General features: G+C 44.7%; 2 protein-coding genes across 14 annotated transcripts in view; one reads left to right on the top strand and one right to left on the bottom strand.

Moving 5' to 3' along the window:
• CDH23 (cadherin related 23) overlaps positions 1–24838 on the top strand; it is a 522984-nt gene that overhangs the window by 407349 nt on the left and 90797 nt on the right. For all 10 annotated transcript variants that reach the window (XM_073353546.2, XM_073353545.2, XM_073353547.2 and 7 more), the window contains 3 exons: positions 1268–1396; positions 2725–2853; positions 4838–5065. In XM_073353546.2, coding sequence (XP_073209647.2) covers positions 1268–1396; positions 2725–2853; positions 4838–5065 — 486 coding nt within the window. The remainder of the gene's footprint in view (positions 1–1267; positions 1397–2724; positions 2854–4837; positions 5066–24838) is intronic.
• The window catches only part of VSIR (V-set immunoregulatory receptor), a 50884-nt gene continuing 36636 nt past the window's right edge, over positions 10591–24838 (bottom strand). For 2 of the 4 annotated variants that reach the window (XM_073353562.1, XM_073353564.1), the window contains exons 6-7: positions 17462–17649; positions 10591–16286 (exon numbers count right to left, since the gene is read on the bottom strand). In XM_073353562.1, the coding sequence (XP_073209663.1) occupies positions 16249–16286; positions 17462–17649 (226 nt within the window). In that variant the 3' untranslated portion in view covers positions 10591–16248. Of the gene's footprint in view, positions 16287–17461; positions 17650–24838 lie in introns of those variants that run through there. The other 2 variants (XM_073353563.1, XM_073353568.1) reach the window with 2 other exon arrangements.

The following is a 24838-nucleotide window of genomic DNA, read 5'->3' as shown; positions in this document are numbered from 1 at the left end:
CCAGCTACTCCCTGCTCTGGGTCTCTAAGATCAGGGTTTTGAACTCTGATCCTTATGAACACGAACACCGTAATCTTTGGCAATAGGGCTGCTCTTTTGTTTGGGATGGATAGTGCCAAAAATACTAGCGGTAGGGACTGGTTTGGTGACTGAATGGTGTCAGAGGAAGGACATATTAAACATTCCCTTCAGAGCCAAGACGCTGTGACAGCTGCCATGTGCAACAGTGGGCCTAAAAATGGGGGTGGGGGGGAAGATGTTGTTTTTTCTACCTTCACAATGGACAGCAGGGGATTTCTAGCCAGATTAAAACAGGAAGTTCTGTCCTCTTCCCCTTTAATCTGCTGGAAGAATTAATTAGATGCTGTGAGATTCCAGTGAGTTTCTTACTCAAAATTAATCAGCCCTAATCCTTCGCAGTATATTTTCAGAATAACTCTGCTGAATTCAGATGTTACTTCACATTTACCACATTCTAAACCTATTGAAGTCAGAGAGTTCCTTTCTTGAGACTGAGGTCTTCCAAGGAGTGACCATCTTTCTTTAGTGTTTGGAAAGCATGTAGCACACACTGGGTGCTACTGCTAATAACTAAATAAATTTATTTATTATTATCATTACCTAATAATATCAATTTGGTCCTGTGTCTGTATGCCTCAGTGACAGCCTCAATTATGCAGAAACCTGGAACACCTGGTCAAACAGAATAGAGATGAGCAAATCAATTCACATAGAATAAAAACTTTCCCAAATTGAGAACTCTCACAGCATCTGAACTGGAACCTGGATTGGAGTTAGAAGTTTGGTTAATGTTTTTAAGAGCTATTTTTCTGAACTTTTTCTGGTTCCATCCGAAACCAGCAGCACATGTACGAAATACTCTGAGAGAGACTGTTGTGTTGGATTTTCAGCACAAGGGCAAGAAGGAGCCAGGTTTAATAAGAACTGGTCACTTTGTAATGACTGGTTTCAGAGTAACAGCCGTGTTAGTCTGTATTCGCAAAAAGAAAAGGAGTACTTGTGGCACCTTAGAGACTAACCAATTTATTAGAGCATAAGCTTTCGTGAGCTTCAGCTCACTTCATCTGATGAAGTGAGCTGTAGCTCACGAAAGCTTATGCTCTAATAAATTGGTTAGTCTCTAAGGTGCCACAAGTACTCCTTTTCTTTTTGTAATGACTGTTTCTCTCTCCCTTTTCTTCTCCCTTCCCTAACCTCACTGCTCCTCACTTCCCCACACTTCCCATTATTTATTTCCTTCTTGCAGGTGACCTTTTCTCTGACATCAGGAAATATAGGCACCGTCTTTGAGATCTGCACCACCAACAATACCTATGGAGAGGTGTTTGTGGGAAGGCCATTGGATAGAGAACTGCTGGACCACTACACCTTAAAGGTAACCTGGAGTTTTCCACCATCCTAGCTGCATTTTCTGCAATATGCACCATTCACTGGGCAAGGCAAACAGTCAAGATGCAGAAACTCATTACCCATCTAGATGATACTCCAAATGTTGCCGTTAGTGGGTGAAGTTTGACTGCCTGAAACTGTAGTTTCTGATTGTCATTCATGTGGTGCTTCAGGTATTTTTGTGGCTGGTTGAACTAATCATTGGGAAATTTTCCACACCAAAAATATTATAGTTTCCCTGTATGTGCTGCTTATTTCATGCAAAGTATTGCACATCTGTGTCTGTGTGTATGTAAGTGTAATGACACAATGCTGTGCATTGCTGAATAGCTGGTGTTATGGCACATATTTTAATTTGTCACAAAATTGGATGGTTTGTAATATATAGTTATTTGCAGCTCAGTATTTTAACAGCTGATGCTGCAGGTAGAGGTGCAAAATTGTACTGCAGCAGCAATTTTAACATTCTGTTCTCATTTGTATGGGTTCTTATAATGCCCGTATCATCACAATACCTGAGTGCCTTCCAGTGCATTAAGAAATGACATCTGTCATGTGTTTGTTTTCTCATCCTCTCCCCAGGTGATAGCCATGGTACCTCTGCTCGGACCTAGCTAGAGAGGGCTGTACATTAGAAACAAAAATATATAGACACATTTGATAGCCTTTCAAGGTGGTTCTCAAAGTATTTTAAGGAGCATCATCATGTAAAAGGGGAATCAAAGGAAAAAAATAGTGGTTTTTTTATGCTGAACAGAGACAGCCGTAAAGGTTTGTTGGTTTGTTTGTTGGTGGAATGGAAGAAGAGTTCTTAAAAATCATATAATTTTAAAAATTCAGTTTCTTTTTCATTGGTTACACTGTTTTTATTGCTCTTAGATTTTGTTAAAGCTTTTTCTTTTAATGCAAAACTTAAATTTTGGATCTGACCTATTGGGCAGTGCCTATTTATGGAATAACAGCCGTGTTAGTCTGTATTCGCAAAAAGAAAAGGAGTACTTGTGGTAACTTAGAGACTAACCAATTTATTTGAGCATAAGCTTTCGTGAGCTACAGCTCACTTCATGCTTTGTGTGTATAAAAAGATCTTCTATACTTTCCACAGTATGCATCTGATGAAGTGAGCTGTAGCTCACGAAAGCTTATGCTCAAATAAATTGGTTAGTCTCTAAGGTGCCACAAGTACTCCTTTTCTATTTATGGAATATTTTTTTGGCTTTGTGGCACTATAGGTGTCTTTTTTTTTTTTCAACGAGATTTGACCAAAAAAAAAAAAAGCTTCTGCCCAGATGTAACCATTATGCTTCACTGCAGATCCAGGCATCTGACAGCGGAGTCCCGCCTCGGAGAAAAGAACACGCTCTAAGAGTTAATATCCTGGATGTCAACGATAACCCACCAATCATTGGGAATCCCTTTGGATACAATGTTAGTGTTAATGAGGTAAGTAGTTCTGCTGCCTTATATAACAGAGTCTCAATTTTCCCCCAAAATGAAACATGCGTGCACATAGGACCCGCTGCAGCACTGTATGCTGATTTCCTGGGAATCCAGCCTAGGGGCTGTAAAGCCAGTGGATCTTCTAAGTGGGGAATATTGTCCATATCAGTAGGATTCCTCAGTGGTATAGGGCCAGCTGTATGGCTCCGCTACCTCTCTTGCAATCCTCAGCATAGGTACTTATCAGAGGAGACATGGTCCCAGCACAATGCATTCTTCTTGTTCTGGGCTAATGGACAGGGAGCCATTGGGGGCAGCATAAATTACAGAGCAGTCTTTGGGGTGGCTCTAACTTACCACAGGGACTTGTCCAGTCCCTAGCCAAATCCAGGAGGCAAAAAGGTGGCCCACAGCCTTCTTCACTCTTCTCAGATGTAACTCTGAGCTTGGCCATAGCCTGGAATCGGACTCTCAGACTCTCATCCTGGTGTATGCTGAGATCCGTGCTGATCTGCCAAGAGGGACCATGTTTTCAAACAATTTCCTCCAGAAAACAGCATGCCAATTCCTGATTCCTCTGAACAAGAGACGTGGATAAATTCATTTGGAACAAAATTGTTTGGAGGATGTTTTGAACCCATTGTTCTGCTCATTAAATAGCATCATACAACTGCCAGGAAAAAGGGAATGACCTAACGGGCTGATGAAACTTCCAGAAAATCACATGTAATTAAAGAGAATTGCCTCCTCAGAATATGAATTGCTATTGGGAAACAGTCTCTGAAAGTTTGGTAATTAAGCAGTAAAACACAACCAAGCAGGAAAAAGGAAACTTTTATTTCCTGAACTGGGATCTCTCAATGTGATTATGAAAAATAAAATACAAATAATGTGTGTGTAGCCTGTGACACCTTGTTATATCTGCGTGGTGTATATGATTGATAGCTTTGAATTAAACATAATAGCTTATCCAAACACTCTTCTCTATTTAATTTGTATCTGAATCATTTGTACCACTGGCCCTGGGAAATCAGCTGCTTGGCTTTGCCTTTTGTTTGGCTTGAGCTACACTAGAAGAGTTACCCATTGCTGACCATAGGCTCAACATCTGTTCAGCTGCATATGGCTTCAGTGCAAGTGTGGGCCAGAACAAAATGCATTCAGCACTATTCCAGCCAGCTGAAGCCATTCTGTGTGATTGGTGGGACGCGCCTAGGCAGTCCTCTATGCACTGTCCTTACAGGCTGGTTTGTTTTGTAAGTGGCACAAGTTATGAAATGACACCATGTGAAATTTCATTTTAAAAGTTACTTTTTAGTTAGAATTGTACAAAGGTACGAAGCTTTGTAACAAGGTACGAAGCTTTCCCTGCCAGCTCAGCGGTTTAACTCTCACCTGAACAGATAGTGGCAAAATGTTATTTCCATCTGACAGCTCTTCAGGCCTGTGAGAAATGAGCTGGTAGTCTTGGTCTCACTTCCTAAAATAACGGTGTCTACACTGGGAAAACCACAATCATGAGTGGCGGTAAAGTAATTATCACCTTTGCTGGCATGTCTCAGCAGCAGGCCTGGATTGATCTGGTAACTGAACTAATCTTTCAGCCCTAGAGATAATCCTTGCAAGTTGAGGTTGAAGCACATAGGCAGAGTGGTGTTGGGAGGACTGTACTTCACCTGCTCATGCTCTATCTTCCCCAGAGAGCTTTGATCTCCAGGCCTGGTAGGTGCCATGGAAAAATTCTAAGAGCATTGTCCAATTTCCCTCAAGCTGACTCTCTGTTGGTCAAGTTTTCACCTAGCGTAGAGCTGTGCAGCTGAGGTACCTGGAGATTTATAATGAAAATGCTGGAGGAGCCTTCCCCCATTCACTGTGTTGGAGGGCACTGCTGAGAGCTGTTTCGCTGTGAACCTTTTTGTTCAGATGAGTCTGTGCCAGAAGCTGACTTTTCTTTCTTTCCGTTCTCTTTCCCCCCATGGATCTCCAGAATGTTGGTGGAGGCAGTGCTGTGGCTCAGGTGCGGGCAACTGACAGGGACGTTGGGCTTAACAGCGTTCTTTCCTACTACATCACCCAGGGGAATGACGATCTCATCTTCCGTATGGACCGAGTCACTGGGGAAATCGCCACCCGCCCGTCTCCTCCAGACCGTGAGCAGCAGAATTTCTACCAGCTGGTTGTCACTGTGGAGGATGAGGGAAACCCATCCCTTTCAGTAAGTGCTGGTGGAGGGGCTCTTACAGTTGTGTATGGAAATGCGCTTGGAATTGATTGGGAAGTGCTGTTTGTTCACAAGGTTACCCCTGAGAAGCTGTATGGGTAAGAGAGTGCATATCTGTATTCAGGTCTGAAAACAGGAGCTTATTTTGTGGATATTGATCAGTGTGGGTAAATCCAAGTTTAAGTGTAAATAGTCCCTCCATACCTAATAGCTGGCTATCCCTAACAGCCCACAGCGCACCCACTTCATGGTGGTTATTTTCATTTCCGTGATTTACCCAGTCAATATACAGGGAGTTAAAGCGTTCAGTAAAGATTCACTTCACCAGTAATGATATGCATATTAGAACTCAGGCCAGGAGCAAAATGAGGTCTCCCTCCTACGCAGGCCTGAGTCACAACAACCTTTTGTTTCCTGTATGTGTGACTATTAGAGAAGGGGTGGAGTGTGGGGGGGTGTGAGTTGACGTTACTATTCAAGCTCAGGATCTGCCAAGTGAGCCGTCTGACTCAGAGACCCCAAAAGCCCTCTAGGTGTCCTTTCTGGAGAAGCACAATGATGAACCTCTTGACAAAGGTAAATGCTTTCTGCACTGTATTTGCAGTGGGGAGTTTCAGCTCATCTCATCTCGGGGAGAGCAGCAGTTCTGTGTGTGTGTTCAGGGTCCTCATGCAAGTTACTCCTCATTTGGAGCTTTCAAAACCGAATCTAAGACTACTGTCAGCACACAGCTGCAACATCATTATTCAGTCTCCCAGCATGCCCTGGTGTCGTTGCTTTTTACCTTTTATAAATCTGTTCTGGCATGGTTCCAGAATAAGCCTTGAATAGTTTACCTCATCCTTGTAAGTACTAAAAACACAAGCAAAGTCCCCGACTTGCCAGCCGCTACAGGAGTCATCCTGCTCCACAAGCACTGTTTGTGTTCTGTCAGACATGCAGGGCTCTATCTACCTACAGCTTTTTGTCTTGCTTGTCTCCACTGTGCAGAACTGCTAGGGACAGGCGTGGGCATTGGAGACTCTTAAAAAACATATAGTTTGTCTGCCTCACAGACTGCAACACATAATTCAGAATCAGTAACCCAGCAGCTGACAGCCATGGTCTATTAGCAGAGCTATCCTGATGCCATTTTGTTCATAAGTCTCATTTTTGCCTGGTAGTAGGAAGCAAGTTACCAAGTCTGGAGACCACCATAGGCAGTGGGAGTGGAACAACAGCCGTTTGCAGCTGCTGTCCCATTTTTATAGCAACGTGAGAATCAAGAGCAGGAGAGAGTTAAGAACTGTTATTTTATTTATTTCAGTTTAGATGTACAGGGTATTTCCCTACCTCCAAGTGCTTGTATGGTGGTTAAAATACACGCAGAATAATAATCATCCTGATGCAAATGAATATACATTAAGTTTCCCAAGCTATCATAACCCCTACCCAGGAGGCACTCTCTAAAGGATTAACACACACTAGCTGTGGTTATTCTACAGGCCAAGTCATATTTTTACATTCCAGTGTCCAGATTGTTGCAGAATGTTTGCATGTCTTTCTCATACCTGTCCATTCCCAGAGCACATATATAAGAGTACTCATTGGTGGCTTGTAAGAAAATCTAATTCCATTTGTTTCTAGCAAAAGGGAGGCTGCCAGGCTGTGGGAATCAAGAAAATATACTACCGGTGACCAATTTTAAATCCCAAAGCCACTTTTACCAATTGCAGCTCCTGAAGTTTTGATTGGTGCATGCCCAGTTGTGTGTTTGTATGCGTGTGTGCATGCACATGTATCTGATACTTCCCCCTTGTGGAAGAAACATTAGATGAGCCCAGATTGTTAGACCACAATATCAAATGGACATACTAAAACACATTGATAAACTAATATTTGTCAATCGGAAATAAAAACATGATTTTACTATAAATATTTTCCGTTTCCTTCCTTCCCTGGACCTGATCATTAAAAGTGGGCTCTGTCACATGGTATCTCTTCCTCTGGCTGATCACTCTGTTTTTTAGCTGTTTATACTGAAATCATTCACTCAGACACTTTTAGTAAACAAGTATTCCTCAGGATCACACCTTCAAACCCACAGAGGAAAAACTGACAAGCTTTTTTCTTTCTGTGGCCCCATCTCCTGCTATCTCCTACCATCTCTCTCAGGTATTTGTGAAGCTCTTGGAGGTGCAGAAGCCTGTTCTACTTTTGGAGGAAATGTTGTAACAAGCATGAACATTGTGAATTTGCAACACTTGCACAGTGACTTGCATTTATACCAGCTATCGATCCCAGGCATTTGACAAGTCAGTCTATCTATCAAACCCATTATCAAAATATCTGAGCTGCTAATGAGGGCTGTATCAAATGGTTGCAATGTCTGAAAGAAGGTCGTTAGCTTAAGTTCAGCTGAATTTGTACTTTGTGAAGAAGGGACAGGATGCCTAAAGCACTGCATGCCAAAGCACAGTGACTATGTTGAGCCCTGTGGGATAGATGCTTCAGGAGTCCCAGAATGCACTGGTACAAGCATTTATAATGAGGAATGCTGTGCATGGAGGTACCAAAACAGTTCTGGCAGAAACAGTGTTGCTATGGGGATGTGCTAAGGACAAGTGAGACAACAAATTATTTCACACAGTAAGGGCTTCCCAGGACATACCCAAGGAGAATAATCACAGCAGCCATCCGTCTCTTTGTATAGCATTGGATGATGATTTTGACTGGTGACCCTAGGGCATGGGACAGCAGTGGCCTTAATTTAACCTTCTGAATGCGTAAAAAAATAGAAATAAAAAGATCTTGTGAGGCCAAGAATCTGCCTGCTCGAGTTTTCATTCTCTGCCCAACCTACACCCTTTCCTGGTCAAGTCGGAGATAAAATAATGAGTGGAGCTGTACTTCTTTCACTTTTCATTTCAGTAGCTTCAATTTCAGAAGCCAACTTGCAGCAAGTCTCCAGTGAATCTGGTTTAGAATCTTGGCTTGGAACCTAGTAAACGTGTTCAGGCAACAAAGTAAAGAAACCTTATGGATCCAAGTCAGATGATTTGTATGTGGATGGTCGGGGGGTTGGACTGAAACTGACCATCCAGGTTTACAATGCAATGTAGACATACCTGTAGAGGCCAAGGACTGTGACAGCAAACATCGCTGCAAGGCATACTGGACAGTAAGAGCTGTTGCATGTGACCAATTTTTCCCCTTCTTTATTTCTCATTTGCCCCCTTTCTATTTGCAAGTGCATTGTTTGTTCCCATGGGGATGGTGGACTGTGTAAGCAACTTCCTGCTCCCCTTTCTGAGTGGATTTTCCTTACAATCATGGAGTGCAGAACTCAGTGAGTCAAACTTCTATCCTATCCCATGCTTCCACTTTCTTAAATTGCCGAGTAACAGCTTCATTTTTTAAAAATGCCTTGAAAGCTACCTTTGATATCAAATCACATCTAGTGCTTTAGCGTTGGTATTAATAACTTAATGCCTCGTTCATGTTCTCTATAATCTGCTTGCTCCTTTTATTTGTGTGGAGAAGCAGCCTGTATTTGTTTGCACAGTTTTCCCAGGTCATTGCTTATGCTGCTAATGTGCTGAAAGTAGAATGTGTGCAAGCAATGGTTAAAGTGTAGTTGGTGCTGGTGGAAGCAGGAACCTGGTGTGGGGAAAGCAGGGACTCAGAGGGGCAAGTAGGTGGATGGGGGACGAAGCAGTAACCTGTAATGTAATGGAGGTATAGGGCAGTGGTGGTGATGAGGGAGGCAGGAACCAAGGGGCGGGGAGTGGGTGGGTTGGTGGACATGGAAGCAGGGACCTGGAGTGGGGGCAGGGGAAAACAGGGACCAGGGGGAGGGGGAGATCAGGGACCCATAGCAGGTGAAAGTGGTGCTGGGAAAGAGGGAATTACAGAGGGGGAGGGAGAACTGATACCGTGCCATAGAAGGGAGTAGGGGTAACACAGAGCCCCTGCCATGGGAGGGTTAGGGAGACATGGGGGACAAATGGGAAGCTCTTTCTTTGATGTCATTTTCTACATTGGGAAAGTGAGGTGTTCGTAACTATGCTCCATTGCCACTCGGATGGAGGGGCACAGTGCTGGTGCCATCTTAATGCAATGCCCCTTGCTAGAAGTACAGGATCTCTGTGCCCCAGCAACAGTTGCGGGAAGGGCTCAAAGGGCTGTTGCCGCTTTCATTAGTCTCCCTTACTACAAAAATGGGCTGTGCCCTTTGCCAGTCACAGGAAGAGCACATTGCTGTTGCCATTGTGCTGAAGTCTTCCTTAGTGGAGCATTGAGATATTGCCGGCCCTGCAGGGCTGGCCTTGGGGGAAAATGGTGCCCTGGACAAACTTGGTGCCCTTTCTTTGAGTTTGATAACAGCAGTGTGGGGCACAGGGTGCAAGGACCAGCTCCTGGCTCCGGAGCCTGGTGAGGCTGCACAGGGAGGAGTTTCTGAGCCTGCGGGCTCCCCCAATCATACAACCCCTGATCACCTCGCAGGAGGAGAGTGGGTATGCAGCCACCACCCATGCCCATGGGAAGGGGGGACCTAGGGGCTCGCTCACTGGCTCTGCAGGGGTGAACCCTGCTGCCTGAGACTCCCTGATAGGCTGGCAGCTCCAGGCAGCATCACTTGCCCTCTTCCCACTGGCCAGGAGCTCCAGCCCCGGGCTCACCCGCACTCACCCCTGCTCCAGCAGCCCAAGCCCACCATTTTGTGGCACTCGGATGGCGCCCCCCCCGGATGCTTGCCCACCCATAATGCCAGTCCTGAGGCCATGTCCCTGTGCAACAGAGAGAAGGGGATACTGTCGGTGCCACCTTTCTGAAGTCTCCACTCCTCGTCTGAGTGATCGCAGAAAGGAAAATGGCTGGAGACTAGTCAGGGCTACAAAGAAGACTTAGCAGGCTGAAAACAGGAAAACCACAATGCAAAAACATGTTCAAAGACAAAAGAGGAAACAGAATAAAGGAAGTATGGCAGCACTTCTCTTCCGCTCTCCTCCCTACACTCTTAGCACGGTAGTTGCAGAATCAGGGCAGTGGATGTTTAAGTTAAAACAGATGTCAGTTGAGGTGTGGTTTGGAAAGGGGTGGTTCCATTAGAGGAGATTATTCCACTTACTCTGCTGTCCTGGTTACAACATGGTTTGTAGCACCCCAGCACAAGTCTGCAACAGAACCCCATACAGATTCAGAAAGTGGGGGACAGTCTAAAACAGTTCTGGCTAAAGATTTGTCATTTCTGGAAATGATCTAAGATGATAAAGAAAAACTATTCCAGCAAAAGAATTTTGGTTTTGCCATGCAGGCCACTGTGCCCTGGCAACTTGGAGCTTGTCTCTTCGCGGTTCCCCACTCCATTCTTCCTTCTGCTTGCCCAGCTTACATAGCATCATCCTAGTGCTGTTAATAACCTTGCCATTATCTTCATAGCCACTGATATTTGATGTCATTAGCCCCTTCTTCCCTGTAGCTGGCTAGATTTTGAGCTATTGTTTGTGGATTCCTTTCTGTTACATAAGAGAATAATATTTCCAATAAATCTTTATTGTATCATCAATCAGTATTTTTATAAACAAATGCATACAAATCTGGAGAAAATGTCACAGCAATCAAAATGTACAAATAGTCCAAAGCAGTTGATTATCTCCTATACCATTCCCTTAGTTTTACTCGCTTCACCCCCCTTCAATCTCTAAACATGCCACCCTGCTGTCAGTGGTCTCAGGAGACATACAATGTGAGCATTTTATGCTGGCCATGGAGAGAAGATGGTTGGGGGGTTTTTTGTTTGTTTTTTTTAAATAGAATATCAACATTAAAACTAAAAAGCAATATCGAGAGCCACTTTTTCAGATCTGATACATAGTTCTTTAGTCGTGCATTGTTCCATCAGGTTCATGTCTTCCTTTTGAAGGCAGAGACATTATCATGCCTTTGCATGCTTCCCACGTGCTCAGGGAGGAGAGTTGGGAATTTAGATAGCTAGTGAAGCCTTTGAACAGAAACTTGAGTGGGAGCAAGTCAGTGGGTGGAAGCACACAGCTGGATACCTTCTGCAACCAGGAGGTTATTTTGTAACTTTTGGGACCAGTGGCAGCTGGTTTGTGCAAGGCCTCCATGCTCCCAAAGCTTCTCATTTGCTTTTTTTTTTTAATCTCTGGCCATTTCTCAGAATTATCCAGTGCACTGCTCAGCAGGGAAGCAGTTAACAGCTGACACAGGAATGGACCCATTAAACAAATAGATCCCCGAATCAGATATTTAAACACTTGTCATGCTGATGTCCCCATGCTGTGGGATCCACAAGACTGGTGATGATCATGCAGAGAATTTTGCTAATCAATAGAAGATTTCAGCTTTCACACAGATTTTCAGGTTTTCTCAATGGGCATCTTTACATGAGGTACCTCTAAAACGAGCCCACTAAAGGAATTAGCAGATTTTGCCCCTAGCCATGTACCATCAAGTATCACCCTGTTAACAAAGAGAAGGACTGTGGAAGTTCTGAAAGGCTGCAGCTTCTCAGATGGACACAGACAGACAATGTGGTTCAGGAGCATCTTTCTGCTGTGGTGTACCATGATGTACTAGTAACAGGCCTTATAGTTTCAGTCTATTTAAATAATCTGAGATTTTTTTTCCTGAAATTAATCAAACCCTTAGGTAGCAGTTTCTGCCGCAAGATTTTATCCTGTCATCTGTTTGGAGTGTTGAAGAGTCGTTTTGCTCATCCCAGGTTGTTATGATGACTGCCAGGCTGTGATGGCTGCATAGATAAGATAGTCAGTTACACGGGGTGCTAGTCGGGATCATCTCAGGATGGTTATCTAACATAAGGTGAGATAAAACACAGCTGGCACAGTAGCTGGATTCCTAATGGCCTGAAGCCAGCCCACACATGATGACAACCAATGAGTCACAATAATGACACAATCATCACAACAAGTAGCTTTCAGGCCTAAACTTTTCCAGACTTGTCAGTAGGCTGGAAATCTACCCAGGAGCATATTCTCCTCTCTGACTTTTTAGATTTTTTTTATTTTTAACGTCTGCTGGTAAGCCGTAGCTGTGCGACTCTGACATGGCAGTCAGCTGGGCATGACATCAGACACTGTGGGAGTCATGTTGCTGATTTTGGAATCATTTCAGGAACACTATTTGTGTTCTGTATTTTGGTGGTGGTTTGTGTAAGTTACATGTTATGATCTTACTGGAACTCAGTTTTCCCTCTGGTCATCTTCAGCCCAGCCTATAGATGGCACCTGAGGGTGTCAGGGAGCAGAGACTCCTAGAAAGTTTCCCTCCTGTGACGTGCTTCTCTGTGCTAGGTGGCAGGGAGGATAGCGTCTAGGTGGGAGATGGAGACTCACTGCCATTCCTCTGGACTGGGGAACACTGAGGAAACCTGCTGAGGGGAATCTCTTGGCAACAAAATGTAAAATATGCTTTTTAGAGATGGTTCCCACTCTACTTTTCCACCTTCCTCATAGTATGAAAGGTATAGGGGGCAGCTCAGATCCAAGCTGCATGTCTTTCTCCACAGTTGAAAGAAGTTTCTAAACTTTACAAAGTACCAAATGGGCCCCTTTTCGCCTCCCATCAGCCTTTACCATGAGACCTATCACCTGGAAAGGGTTCTTTTTTTTTTTTTTTTAATGTCTTTATGTTACAGCTGGGGGGTGTTTTTTAAAGCATCAAAATCTTGATTATTTTTCATCAATGCCTATGATTTTTTTCAAAAAGTAGGAAAATGAAATATTCTGCTCCCAGGCTGAGACTGAAGCTGCCAGCTGGAATGACTCTCTAATAGAGATGGATGGGTTCTAATCCAGTTTAAAAACTGGCCTCAGAATGAAAGCATCAAAAGTTCTTGGCTACACTGAAAAAGTGTTGGTGTGATTCCCACAGTAGGACGAGACCCTTTTCCGTTCCCTTCTGCCCACCCCTCCCCTGCTGCCTCAATCTACTGATGGTGTGACTCTTTGGTTGCATAGTTCCAAGCTGGCATCATTAACATGTGATAGAATAACTCGCATGCCGTCCCATCTGAGGGAATATTAGAGGGACGATGGGAGAGGATTGGATCAGGATCTGTCCCTTATCTGTGAGCCATCATGGCCCAGCACTCAAACTCAGGTCTTCATTCATGCTTGGCAGTGTATATTTTTTTCCATGACCAGTCTATACCACGCCTGAAACTCTCACAAAGCTGGGTCATTTACAGAAAGGTTATGTTATGGTTTCGTTGAGACTCATGCATTCCTATTGTACATCTACGCCAAACAGGGCAGGTGACCCTTGGACAAAAACCGTTTTCTCCATAGTGTTCTCTCTGTTTCTCAAATCTCCTTAGCCCTTTCCACATTGCACCTTTTTCAGCCATGTTAAGGAACTCAGAGTAACAAATCTGAAAATGGTTATCACCACGATCATGACTGCAGCTTTTAAAATGATTTTATGACCTGCCAATAGTCATCTGACCCCCTCCATGAGACCTCTGCTGAACACACATTACTTTAATTCAAGCTGGTTCTCATGTGTGCGCCTCTAACTGGAGTCTATCAAACAGTGTGTATTAGTTCTCCTAGCAATCCCACAGGAGACAATTCCGAAACACTTAATGCTTGCAGAGTTTCTGAGGTACTCTGCCTATGGGTATTTGGTGTGGTCACTCACATAGTCCCAGATGAAAACAGAGGAACATAACACAGATTAAACCATGCTAATAAATTAAACCACTTGAAATGTTTACTGGTGTGGTTGGTCTCTCTCTGACTCAGGCTGTCTGTGAGATGTTTGCCACATTTCTAATAGAGATGGGCTCAGACTGGAAAACCAGATTCCTACCCACTTGTACTTCAGGCAAGTTGGAATCTGAATCTAGGTCCAAACTCCACAGCTCAGGTCCATCTCTACAATAGGATTGAATCAGAGCAGTGATTCCCCACGCACTCCTGAACTTTTGAACAGTTTGGATCTCGATTTGAATCCAGATCCAAACTCCATGACTTAAACCAGTCTTTTATTTCTGAATGACTTCTTATCCTTTAGACATTGTAGCTGGCAGCTGATATCATTTTTCTTACAAATCTTCCTGTCATACATCGTTTCAGACAGGGACACAAGTTATAAACACACCATACAGTTTCTATGCAATGGCATCACACACACACACATACATCTCTTAGGAAGTAGGTAGCAAAAATCTAAACCCATTGAAGAAGAACTTGTTTTCCTCTTCAGAAATTTCCATTGGGGTGGGGCATCTAGAATGTGGAGAGTGGTTCTCACACTCCAGTTCAGTTTGTAAGGCTTCTTTTTTTGTTCAGCCTCTCCCTCCAGTTTAATAAGTCATCTTCTTATTTCTGCTCTAGGTGCCAGTGTTGTAAGTAAGCATGGTGTGGGGAACTGCACACCAACAGTGAGTTTAGCAATGTATTGGTCATTAAATCGTAAGCTTCTTTGTGCAGTGAAGAAAAAACAGCAAGAGTTTCAATAGTTGTGGTGATCTTTTTTTCTTTCTTTCTTGTTTTTTTTCTTAAGGAACTTTCTAAGGAAGAAGAAAAGGAGTACTTGTGGCACCTTAGAGACTAACAAATTTATTTGAGCATAAGCTTTCATGAGCTACAGCTCACTTCATCAGATGCATTCAGTGGAAAATACAGTAGGGAGATTTATATACATAGAGAACATGAAACAATGGGTGTTATCATACACACTGTAATAAGAGAGTGATCACTTAAGGTGAGCTATTACCAGCAGGAGAGCAGGAGGAAAAAAACCTTTTGTAGTGATAATCAAGGTGGGCCATTTCCAGCAGTTGACAAGAACGTCTGAGGAACAGTGGTGGATCGGGGGGGGGGGAATAGTTTTACTTTGTGTAATGACCCATCCACTCCCAGTTTCTATTCAAGCCTAAGTTAATTATATCCAGTTTGCAAATTAATTCCAATTCAGCAGTCTCTTGTTGAATTCTGTTTTTGAAGTTTCCATCCCACCATCAACCTCAGCCTGGACCAGTCCACACAAAAGATCCACCTCCTGGACGCTATGGTGCTAATAAGCAATGGTCACATAAACACCACCCTATACCGGAAACCTACTGACTGCTATTCCTACCTACATGTCTCCAGCTTTCATCCAAACCACACCACATGATCCATTGTGTACAGCCAAGCTCTACGATACAACCGCATTTGCTCCAACCCCTCAGACAGAGACAAACACCTACAAGATCTCTATCAAGCATTCTTACAACTATAATACCCACCTGCTGAAGTGAAGAAACAGATTGACAGGGCCAGAGGAGTACCCAGAAGTCACCTACTACAGGACAGGCCCAACAAAGAAAATAACAGAACGCCACCAGCCATCACCTTCAGCCCCCAACTAAAACCAACGCATCATCAAGGTTCTACAACCTATCCTGAAGGACGACCCATCACTCTCACAGATCTTGGGAGACAGGCCAGTCCTTGCTTACAGAGAGCCCCCCAACCTGAAGCAAATACTCACCAGAAACCACACACCACACAACAGAACCACTAACCCAGGAACCTATCCTTGCAACAAAGCCCATTGCCAACGGTGTCCACATATCTATTCAGGGGACACCACCATAGGGCCTAATCACATCAGCCACGCTATCAGAGGCTCGTTCACCTGCACATCTACCAATGTGATATATACCATCATGTGCCAGCAGTGCCCCTCTACCATGTACATTGGTCAAACTGGACAGTCTCTACATAAAAGAATAAATGGACACAAATCAGACATCAAGAATTATAACATTCAAAAACCAGTTGGAGAACACTTCAATCTCTTTGGTCACTCGATTACAGACGTAAAAGTTGCAATTCTTCAACAAAAAAAAACTTCAAAAACAGACTCCAACGAGAGACTTATGCTCAAATAAATTTGTTCATCTCTAAGGTGCCACAAGTACTCCTATTCTTTTTGCGAATACAGACTAACACGGCTGCTACTCTGAAACCTTTCTAAGGAAGATGAGCGCAGCGATGAATTTGAGGTGCCAGGGGAAGCACTGAATGCTAGAGAAAGTGTCTGTCATTTTTCCCCCTCAAAAGTGGCCTTGCCTTTAAAGCCTTTGCTTCAGCAATAGCCAAAGCTTCTTCCATATTGCTGACAACAAATTCAGTGAAAGTTGTTGTTCTTCAGTAATTTTATACTTTCATGGAATTTGGAGAATCAGGAACAGGCTCTGAAAAGGAGAGACAAGTCTGTTAATTTTTGGAGGTTATTTATGGATGTGGAGCTCACTGGGCACTTCTGTAGGTGTGGTTTTATGTGCTTAACAGAAAATTCTTCCCCCATTATAGACAATTCTCTGCAAGATCCAAGTTTCTCGGGGTATACATTGCCGTTTGCAGGCACCTTTAGCAGAATGATTCAGCCAAATGTCACCAGGTGCAAAGGTGGCAGGGAAAGGGAACTAAGGACCTGACCCAAAGCACATTGTTGGAGTTAATGGAAAGACTTCCATTGACTTCACTGGGCTTTGGGTCAGTCCCTAATGTTCCATGGCTCACAATTTAAAATCTCCTAGAGGCAACATTTCTTAGGGAAACTGGCAGGATTTTTTTTTTCTCTAGCAGGTATTGAGTTGAGTTAGCTTTCCCTATGTGTAACAGCATCTACTATGTTAGTAGTAACAGGGTGTGAAATGTCAGGCTGGCTCTGGGAGATTAATATGGGGATACTCTGGGGGCAGGGATAATGGACTGATGAGTATGTCCACCAGTTTGACATTGCTAGTCCACACCTGGAACTCGAGCACTGCAGAGACTCACTGGCTGGTGAGAACCCCCTGTATGAAAGAAGAGCAAACCTCATCATTACCCCATGCTGCAGGACAAACAAAAAGAGCCAATTGTGCCACAGCTGTGTTTCTTTCACCAAAAACCTGAGATCTTGTCAAGTTCCCCTGTCTACCTCCAAGCCAAAGATTTATTATTTTTTGGTTTGTATCAGAATTTCTCTTGAGACACCAAATAACTATGAGTAAAGGTCAGTGGGCCAAATTCAGGTTTCATTGACAGCAGCGTAAACCTGGAATAACTTCATTGGATTAAGTGGAATCACTCCAGGTCTATGCTTGTGTAACTGAGACCAAAATTAGGCGCAGTAGGTATAAAATGAGACACTACGGCAGAGATGCAGTGTTTTTTCCCCTCCCCAAAGTCACAAGAGTGTACATTTCATGTTAAGAGAGAGGTTAGATTCAAACTGAATATTTAACAGGGGATCACTCCCCTCCCTTTCTGCCTCTTTTTCCTTTCTAATGTCCCTCTTCAAGGGCTGGCTGCTTGGTGCCTCTGTCACGACAGCTTTAGCCCGGGTTAACCAAGGAAATCATTTTGTAAAATGGACACTTACCCAGTGTTGGGAAGAAACAATCCCCTGTGCCTGGAGGAGACAGCGGAGTGTTTGGTTCTGAGAGAAGGTGCCGGCCTGATTCTGACTGCTGGCGGCTGGCAATGTATGTCATCTGCGGCGTGGGCCTGGACTCTGTATTTGTGGATGAAACAGCCTCAAAGACAGGGTTTTCAATGCCTTGAGCATTACTGCAGGAGAAAATACAGTGTCAGTCCTCGCTCTCCCTCTTTCTCTCTCACCCATGGAGAACTCCAGAATTATAGACTTTCTTCCATTCTAACAGTAGCACTTATTGTTCTTAGTGTGGAAGTTCCTATGTATCTGACTTAAACATAAGCTGGTGGGTCTCTCCTGTGTTTGTCCTTTATAGTTTTTTTTCTAGGGCTTGCTTCCTAGCACCTGGTCTTTCCCCTGTAATACCACCATTGTTTTGTACAGCAAACAACTCTGATGTGATACAAGCACAGGCATGGGATCTTGCTGGTGGAAAACATGGATTCTGAAGGAGGCAGGATCTCAATAAAAACATTGTAATGAGAAGTGGTGTAACCCTTGTCATGGGATCACTGGCCCCTTTAAGGGGAATCCGGGTCCAGATTACCATGATAATCAAATTTAAAGGAAACAAGTCCATATAGGAATTTAATTGAATAATGAGCACCTGGGCCTGATAAAAGGCTATCAGGGCTCAGTTCCAGTGAGGTGCTTTTAGAGAAATTCTCCGAATGGACAGGAGCTTCCAGAGACCACAAGTCCCAAGGAGGAGGGCTGTGTACACACCCCTGAGCCCAAAGAGAGAGACAAGGGGCCAGGACTGATGCAATGAGTACTTGCAGCACTAGGTCAGCAGGGGGTGCTACAGGGCAGGCCCTACAAAAATAGGCGCCAGAGTGGGATTCCGAGACATCCTTCCTTCCCCCCCTCCCCCCATCAATGAGGAGCAGCACGGTGTAAACACCTGCCTTGGCTGTGAGATTGTGATCCTCCCATGTCAGCATATAGAGGGGCTGCCACAGCTGTGGGAGTTCCAGATCCAGTTTTTGGGAGTGCCCAAGCAGCTGCAGAGGCCTGTCAAGGAGGTTCCATGATGGGAAAGAGTCAATCATCCTAAACACCAAAAGGGATGGAGGCACAGGCTCGACCAGCTATATGTTTTGACTGTGAAGAAGTGGGGCATGCAGGATGAGTTTTCTCCTATATGAACCATGATTATAAGGCTGGCGTGGTTGCTCTGAGCACCAGAGGAACCAGGGAGAGCCAGGCTATCAAAGATACCCTGACAGGAACTGCTGGGACCAGGACTATTGTGGCATCTGAACAAAGGACTGTGGGGACCCAGTTGGGGCAAGGAAGAGTAATGCCTCAGGGTCAGTCTGTTTTGGCTGTGAGGAGAACAGGCACATAGAATGGTGTTGCCCTGCTAAAAATGTCTACTTTGGGTAGATGGACTATAATTCTGAGGAAGCAAGACCCTATAAAAATAGGCAAATGGATGTAAAATTAAAGGTGGGAGGCTGTGGGTTTCACCGTTACCCATTAGTTAGGGGAGATACCCTTACATGACTCTTAGCCCCAGAGTATTAGAGCTTGAGGAACTTGAATAAAAGAACCAGGGCAGACGCAGGAAGCAGAAGGAGATCCAATCAAGGGGGGGTCCACCAGCTGCCCTAAAGGATGACAGGATTCTGGGGTTGAGCAGGCCGGAAAAAATATGGAATTTGACTCAAATGATCGGGAAGGCCAGGGAAATGGAGGCACAAGAGCCATGATGTGACCGTTAAACAATTCAATAAACTACAGGTCCAGCTGGTAGATTTCTACCAGGAATTGGATGGCTGCACAAAGAGTTAGGAGGCCCAAATTCAAGAAATGAGGTGGGAAACACTCTCAAGCTACAGATGGGGTTGATCATACAGTAGAAACAAACCAGGCCAATAGAAGCAGAGCTTGAAAGGGCAAAGCAACCGTAGCAGAGCAAATGGGTACGGCTGACCAGTGAGAGAATATTCCTCTCCCTGGCAAAGGAAACACTTGGCACTCACGGAAGGAAGTGACAGAGTTCTAAGTCATCTTGAAAAGTGACTCTGGACAGCCAAACCCATTGGAGAGCAAGTAATTTAAGCCAGAGGATAAACTGGCAGACCTGGGAGCTCAACTATGTATAATGCAGGAGTTACTGCAGGAAGCCAAACACCAGAAACTGAGTCTCCATACCCAGGTGGAACAGATGGAGGATGAGAAGATATGTGAAGGTGCCGAGCTAAATCAAAACCTTGAAAAAGAGGTCTTCAACCTAAAAGACAGACCAACAGGAGTTGGAAGATCTGCTTGTTTTGGAGAAGGAATGCTCTATGTACTACAGAGACAAGTGGAAAACATATTGAAATAGAAATACAGGAACAGGTGAGACCGACCCTCTCTTTGAGCAGAGCAATGGGCGAACACTTGAAACAGAAGCTGGAGCTAGAGAATGGCAAGCATACCTTGGAGCAGCAGGTTACTAAGATGGAAAATGAGCTGGAGACTGACTAGTGAGCTCCAGGAACTGGCCATTGAGGAAGTAGCCTTACTCACCCTGGCAGCTGGTTTGCAAGGAAAACTGGCTGGGGATTGTGTAGGAGTGCAGGACCAGGGTGCTGAAGCCCATATAGAGACATGCAATAGGACGCAGAGCTCAGAAATCAATTCTAGGGAGACTTGTGTTGATACAAAGGTCCTGACTGAGAAGCAGGGCCTCCAGAAAGACCTTCCAAGGGGAGCAGTCAACTGTTTGACAATGGATTGGGTGTTCTGTGGCGCAAACCCTGAGATCCAAAACACAATAGAAGCTTCAGTAATGCCAGTTGCCCTCTCAGCTACACAGCAGACCTCTCTAGTAAAGGACTGGAGTGAGCTGGAGGAGAAGGTTGCTACTGCTGATAGGAATCCTCGAACTGCAGGCGCAGATGGCTGAATAATGCGAGGCACTGGAACAGATGTGCTCCTCGGGGGGAAGGATCATAGTGCAAGCTGTGAAACGGGAGCAGCAGTAGCTGATCTGCCTCAAAGTTGAAAACAAGACTACCGAGCAGCAGTGTTTGCTGCTGCAGAGGCAGTTGACTAAGCTCCAGAACCTGCTTAAGATCCAGCTGGGGTTGAGCTCCAACTTGACTAAGGATAAAGAGCTGGAATCCTGTGGCGTGAGGCCACTACTACAGGAAAATGTATTGAGCAAGTAGGTACAGCAGCCTTCTGAAGCTAAGAACTGCCCAGCGAAGCTGCAAGGCCAACTCCCAGCCAAACCCCTGCTTAAAAAAAAAGAGTCCACCCCAAGAAAAAAGGGAGACCCAGATAGTGCTAGGGTTCAGAACATCATTCAAAAGGTACTGTAAGTCCAGGAATATCAGAAATGCGTGCTGCTGAGTGGATTGTTAAGAATGGTAGGGAAAAGGGTCCAGTCCTTAGAGGCTGGAAGCCCTGAAAGGAAGACGGGCTTGGATAGGGCTATTTTTAATCCCGATGGCTATGCTTGTGTTTGTATCCAGGGAGGCTCCTTAGTAGTAGACCAGAGACCAAGTAGTAGCCTTAAGTCAGTTCAACTGTGGTGAAAGCTTCATGGTGTTGGCCATACCAGAAGTAGCTGGGGAACTAGGTTTTCAGGGGGTACAGCATGTGGTGAACTATGACATGCCGAGAACTGTGAAGGAATATGATCACCGCATGAGGTGCTTACAACATAGTGGGACCCAAGTCCTGATCATGTCATATTTTACAGAGGAGGACAAAAATATTGTCAAGGATTTAATAGGTTTCCTAGTTGCTCCTAAACAGGAAGTTTCCCCTGGCTTGAGAACATGACAAAACATTAGCCACTGTTGAGCCTACATTTCGGTATAGGTTGGCTTTGCTGGGGGGAAGGTATGTCACAGGGTTGCTGACCCCCTGTTTGCTGGTGCCTATAGAGAAAGAAACTCTCCTAAGGGAGAGGATCTTCCAGAGATACAGGCTGAGCATGCCCCGAGACCAATGGGAAAGACTTTATTTCAAGTTTATTTGTATTTAATAAAGTAGAACCCCAGCAGGAGAATGTTGTCTTACCCTTTTTTGGACTGTGTGGAATTGTGACCTTTAGAGAAGGGAAACTGAGGCAGGGAGTGCCTATAGCGCCACACTAGTTAGCAGGCAGTGCTACGGTGTAGGTACATCTTGAGATACCCTACCCCGGCTGGCTGGAATTTAAACACTATTTTGTGTGTGTCATGGACCCAACACTGCTGACAGGTAAAGGAGATTTTTCTTTAGCTCAAGTTGTGGGACCCTGAGTCTTTGGAGCACCAGGATATGAATTCTAATTCCACTGATAATGAAAAGTTCCAAATGACCATAGCATGCAGCATAATCACAATCACGAAGCTCTAGTTGGCCCTAGATCAGGTATAATATATTTATAAGTGCTCAGGTGCCTCTTTCTAGCAATATAATGTGCTAACACAAGCTACCTGAACACCATCCACAACCAGGAAATGCAGTTGAGCAGTTCTTGCAATTACTGGTATTATAAATGAGGGGAGTTTATAATACCTGAAAGAGAGAGGCAGGGGGCCCCCTACAAATACAGTGTAATAAAGCACTGAAACACGGGGAGAAATTTTGTAAATAAATTAATTTTCTTTTGCAGACCAGTAAAGAAGGAAAATAGTAATTTTAACCCTCCCTTGCAGTTAGTGACCAAATGGAATGTCACATTTCATCAGTTCCAATTTGCATCTCTTTTCATCACGCTTGTGATTGCTAAAAGTACCCCCAATATCAACCTCAACCCTAAGCTGCTTTTCAGTTCCTTCCGCATGAGATGCTATCCCTTTGGAAGAAAGAAAGCATGTAGCTCCCTAGAGTGTCTTGTGCTGTGATCAGCTGACTGGATTTCAGCACTTATTAACAATCAAGACAGCTGCAGAGGATTACAAGCCAACTAAGTATAACGCCAACAGATCCCGATTGTCAGCGGGCAGGATCGAACCTGGGAATTCTGGAGCTTAGTGCATGAGCCCCTACCATGTGAGCTAAAAGTCAACTGGCTGTTAGCCAAGGCTGTAGAGCAGACTTTTTTCTTTCTTTCTCTGTCTCTTGTCTTGGTGCCACTAGATAGGAAAGAACACCACACCCAGGAGGTGTGTGGGTTACATATGTGTTTAATTTTTGTTTAACTGTTTCTTCCTGATGTTTCCTCCACTATGAGAGGTGTTGTTTATTTTAAGGCCAAAGTGGCCAGATGTCCTTTGAGGTTCCATCAATGTCAATAAACAAAACCAAGGTTAATTTGCATTTTCATTTCAGTTTCTGATTTATCCTGCCAGTTTCAGTTACTGCTTGAAACAGCTCAATAGGGCAGGCAACAGGTTTAGCCTTTTAGTCAAGGCTTGTCTGGCCTAAGTTGATGAGACTTTTAAAATGAAAAAGTAGGAAATCTGTCACAGGGCCAGATGAGGGGTAGTGGGAGAGTTATGCATGTAGGAGAGTGGGGATGGAGAATGCGGTCCGCACGCTACCAGAGTTCAAAATGAAAAGCCAGGAAGCAAGCATTAAAATAAAAGGTAGTGGGGGTGGATACTGTATTTACTCTTCTTGTAGATCAACACGTCAACCACACTTTCTATAATAGGTGATGAATATAGTTTGGCTTAGTCTGTACTAACAGATCAAGAGAAAGACACAACTGATATCTGTTGTCAACAATGCCTCTGATTAGTCACTGTGACCCCAGGTCCTTGTCCTTCTTTCTTCCCACAGCCTAATGCAGTATTGCCAAACACAAGAAATAAAAAATCTCGAGTCGGAGCACCCAAAACCATGATTTTTTTTTAAAATCAAATAATATTTTATAGTCTGTCTTTTTAATTCCTCTGCCAGTGTGTGTGTGTGTGTTGTTATTTCAGGTTGAAAAGTCAACCTTTGAACACACAAATGGACTCCTATCCCCATTGCTCAGATGTACTCCCCTCACTCGCTCCTCACCCCTAAGACAGGGGAACTGCTATCAAATTCCTATTGCTGATCCAGCAGCAATGCTTCCCTGACTCCTGCTGCCCCAGACTTCTCCAGCTGGGACTCAGCAGTACCTGACTACTCTCCTCCCCTGCCCCTAGGTTTCTCCTCTGCCTGGTTTCCAGCAGCACTACTTCCCTGCCTCCCACTGCCCCAGGTCCCTCACTCTGCTATAAGGCCATACCTGAAGGCAGGTCCCAGTGGTGGAGCAGATCTGTGTCCCCAGTCCTGAGGCTCTTGCACAGAGCTCTGCCCACATGCCTAGCCCTGAAAATTGAAGGATTGGGGTGGCGGGGCTTCTCGGGTCACTGCAAGAGCTCCTCCTGCAGGTGCCAAAATCCTATGACTCCAGATCAGTCCACAAGACTTGGCAACACTGCCTTCCCCTGGCTGCTCGATGGGACTCCTCTTCCCCACCACTGCCCCCAGGCTGGGGAGCTGCGAATCTATCCCCTCCATTCCCATGCCCATCACTATCCTCTGCACCTCCAAGGCTTCCCTCCTTCCCCTTGCATCCTCCTGCATCCCCTAAATCCGCTTACTGCTCCCCCAGCACCTTGCTCCTCCTCACTTTCCCCATTCACCTTTCACAGGGTCTTTTCTGCTCCTTATATTCCCTGTGTCCTGGCCAGCTCCCTGAACTAGGGAGTGGTAGCCATTTTGCCTGTGGGCATGGCTTAAGTTCAGTCTCACTGGAAGAAACAATGGGAGTAGGGTGACAAGATGCCCCGATTTTTATAGGGACAGTCCCAATTTTGGGGTCTTTTTCTCACATAGGCACCTATTACCCCCCACCATGACCACCACCACCTCCTGTCCCGATTTGTGACACTTGCTGTCTGGTCAGCCTAAATGGGAGGTGGAAGCCAATGTTATGAAGGGCAGCCTAGCTGCCACATGCAGATAGACAGGAGGGAAATGGTGGCCATCTTGCTGGCTTCAGCAATAGGAAATGGTGGCCATTTTGAGCAAGGGAAAATAAGTCAGTTGGCAGACTTGTTTAAAAAGAAAAAACAACACCCCAAAATCATCAGAGACTCGATGAAATTGCGAGAGTCAGCACTACTTCTAATGCTGTTCACATTCTGTGGCTCCCCCTCTGTCCTCTTCCTTTTCTCCCTTTTGTTTGGTCCAGGAGCCAAGCCATTGTACATACTGGAGCCTGGAGGCCTCACACATGTCCTTGACATCTCATTCTCATACCTTGAAGCCTTAGCAGTGGGGATTTGGGAGCTTCCATGGTGCAGGGAGATTCTGACTCTCACATGACAGGGTCTCAAAAGAAGTAGGTAGTTTCCATTTGGGAAGAAGGAGGAGAAGTTTGTGGTAGTGGGGCAGTTATCTAAATGTGGA

The sequence above is a fragment of the Lepidochelys kempii genome, chromosome 7 (genome assembly GCF_965140285.1).
Source record: "Lepidochelys kempii isolate rLepKem1 chromosome 7, rLepKem1.hap1, whole genome shotgun sequence".
NCBI lineage: Eukaryota > Metazoa > Chordata > Testudines > Cheloniidae > Lepidochelys > Lepidochelys kempii.
The sequence above is the reverse complement of the archived record's forward strand: the minus strand, read 5'-3'. Positions and strand labels throughout refer to the sequence as shown.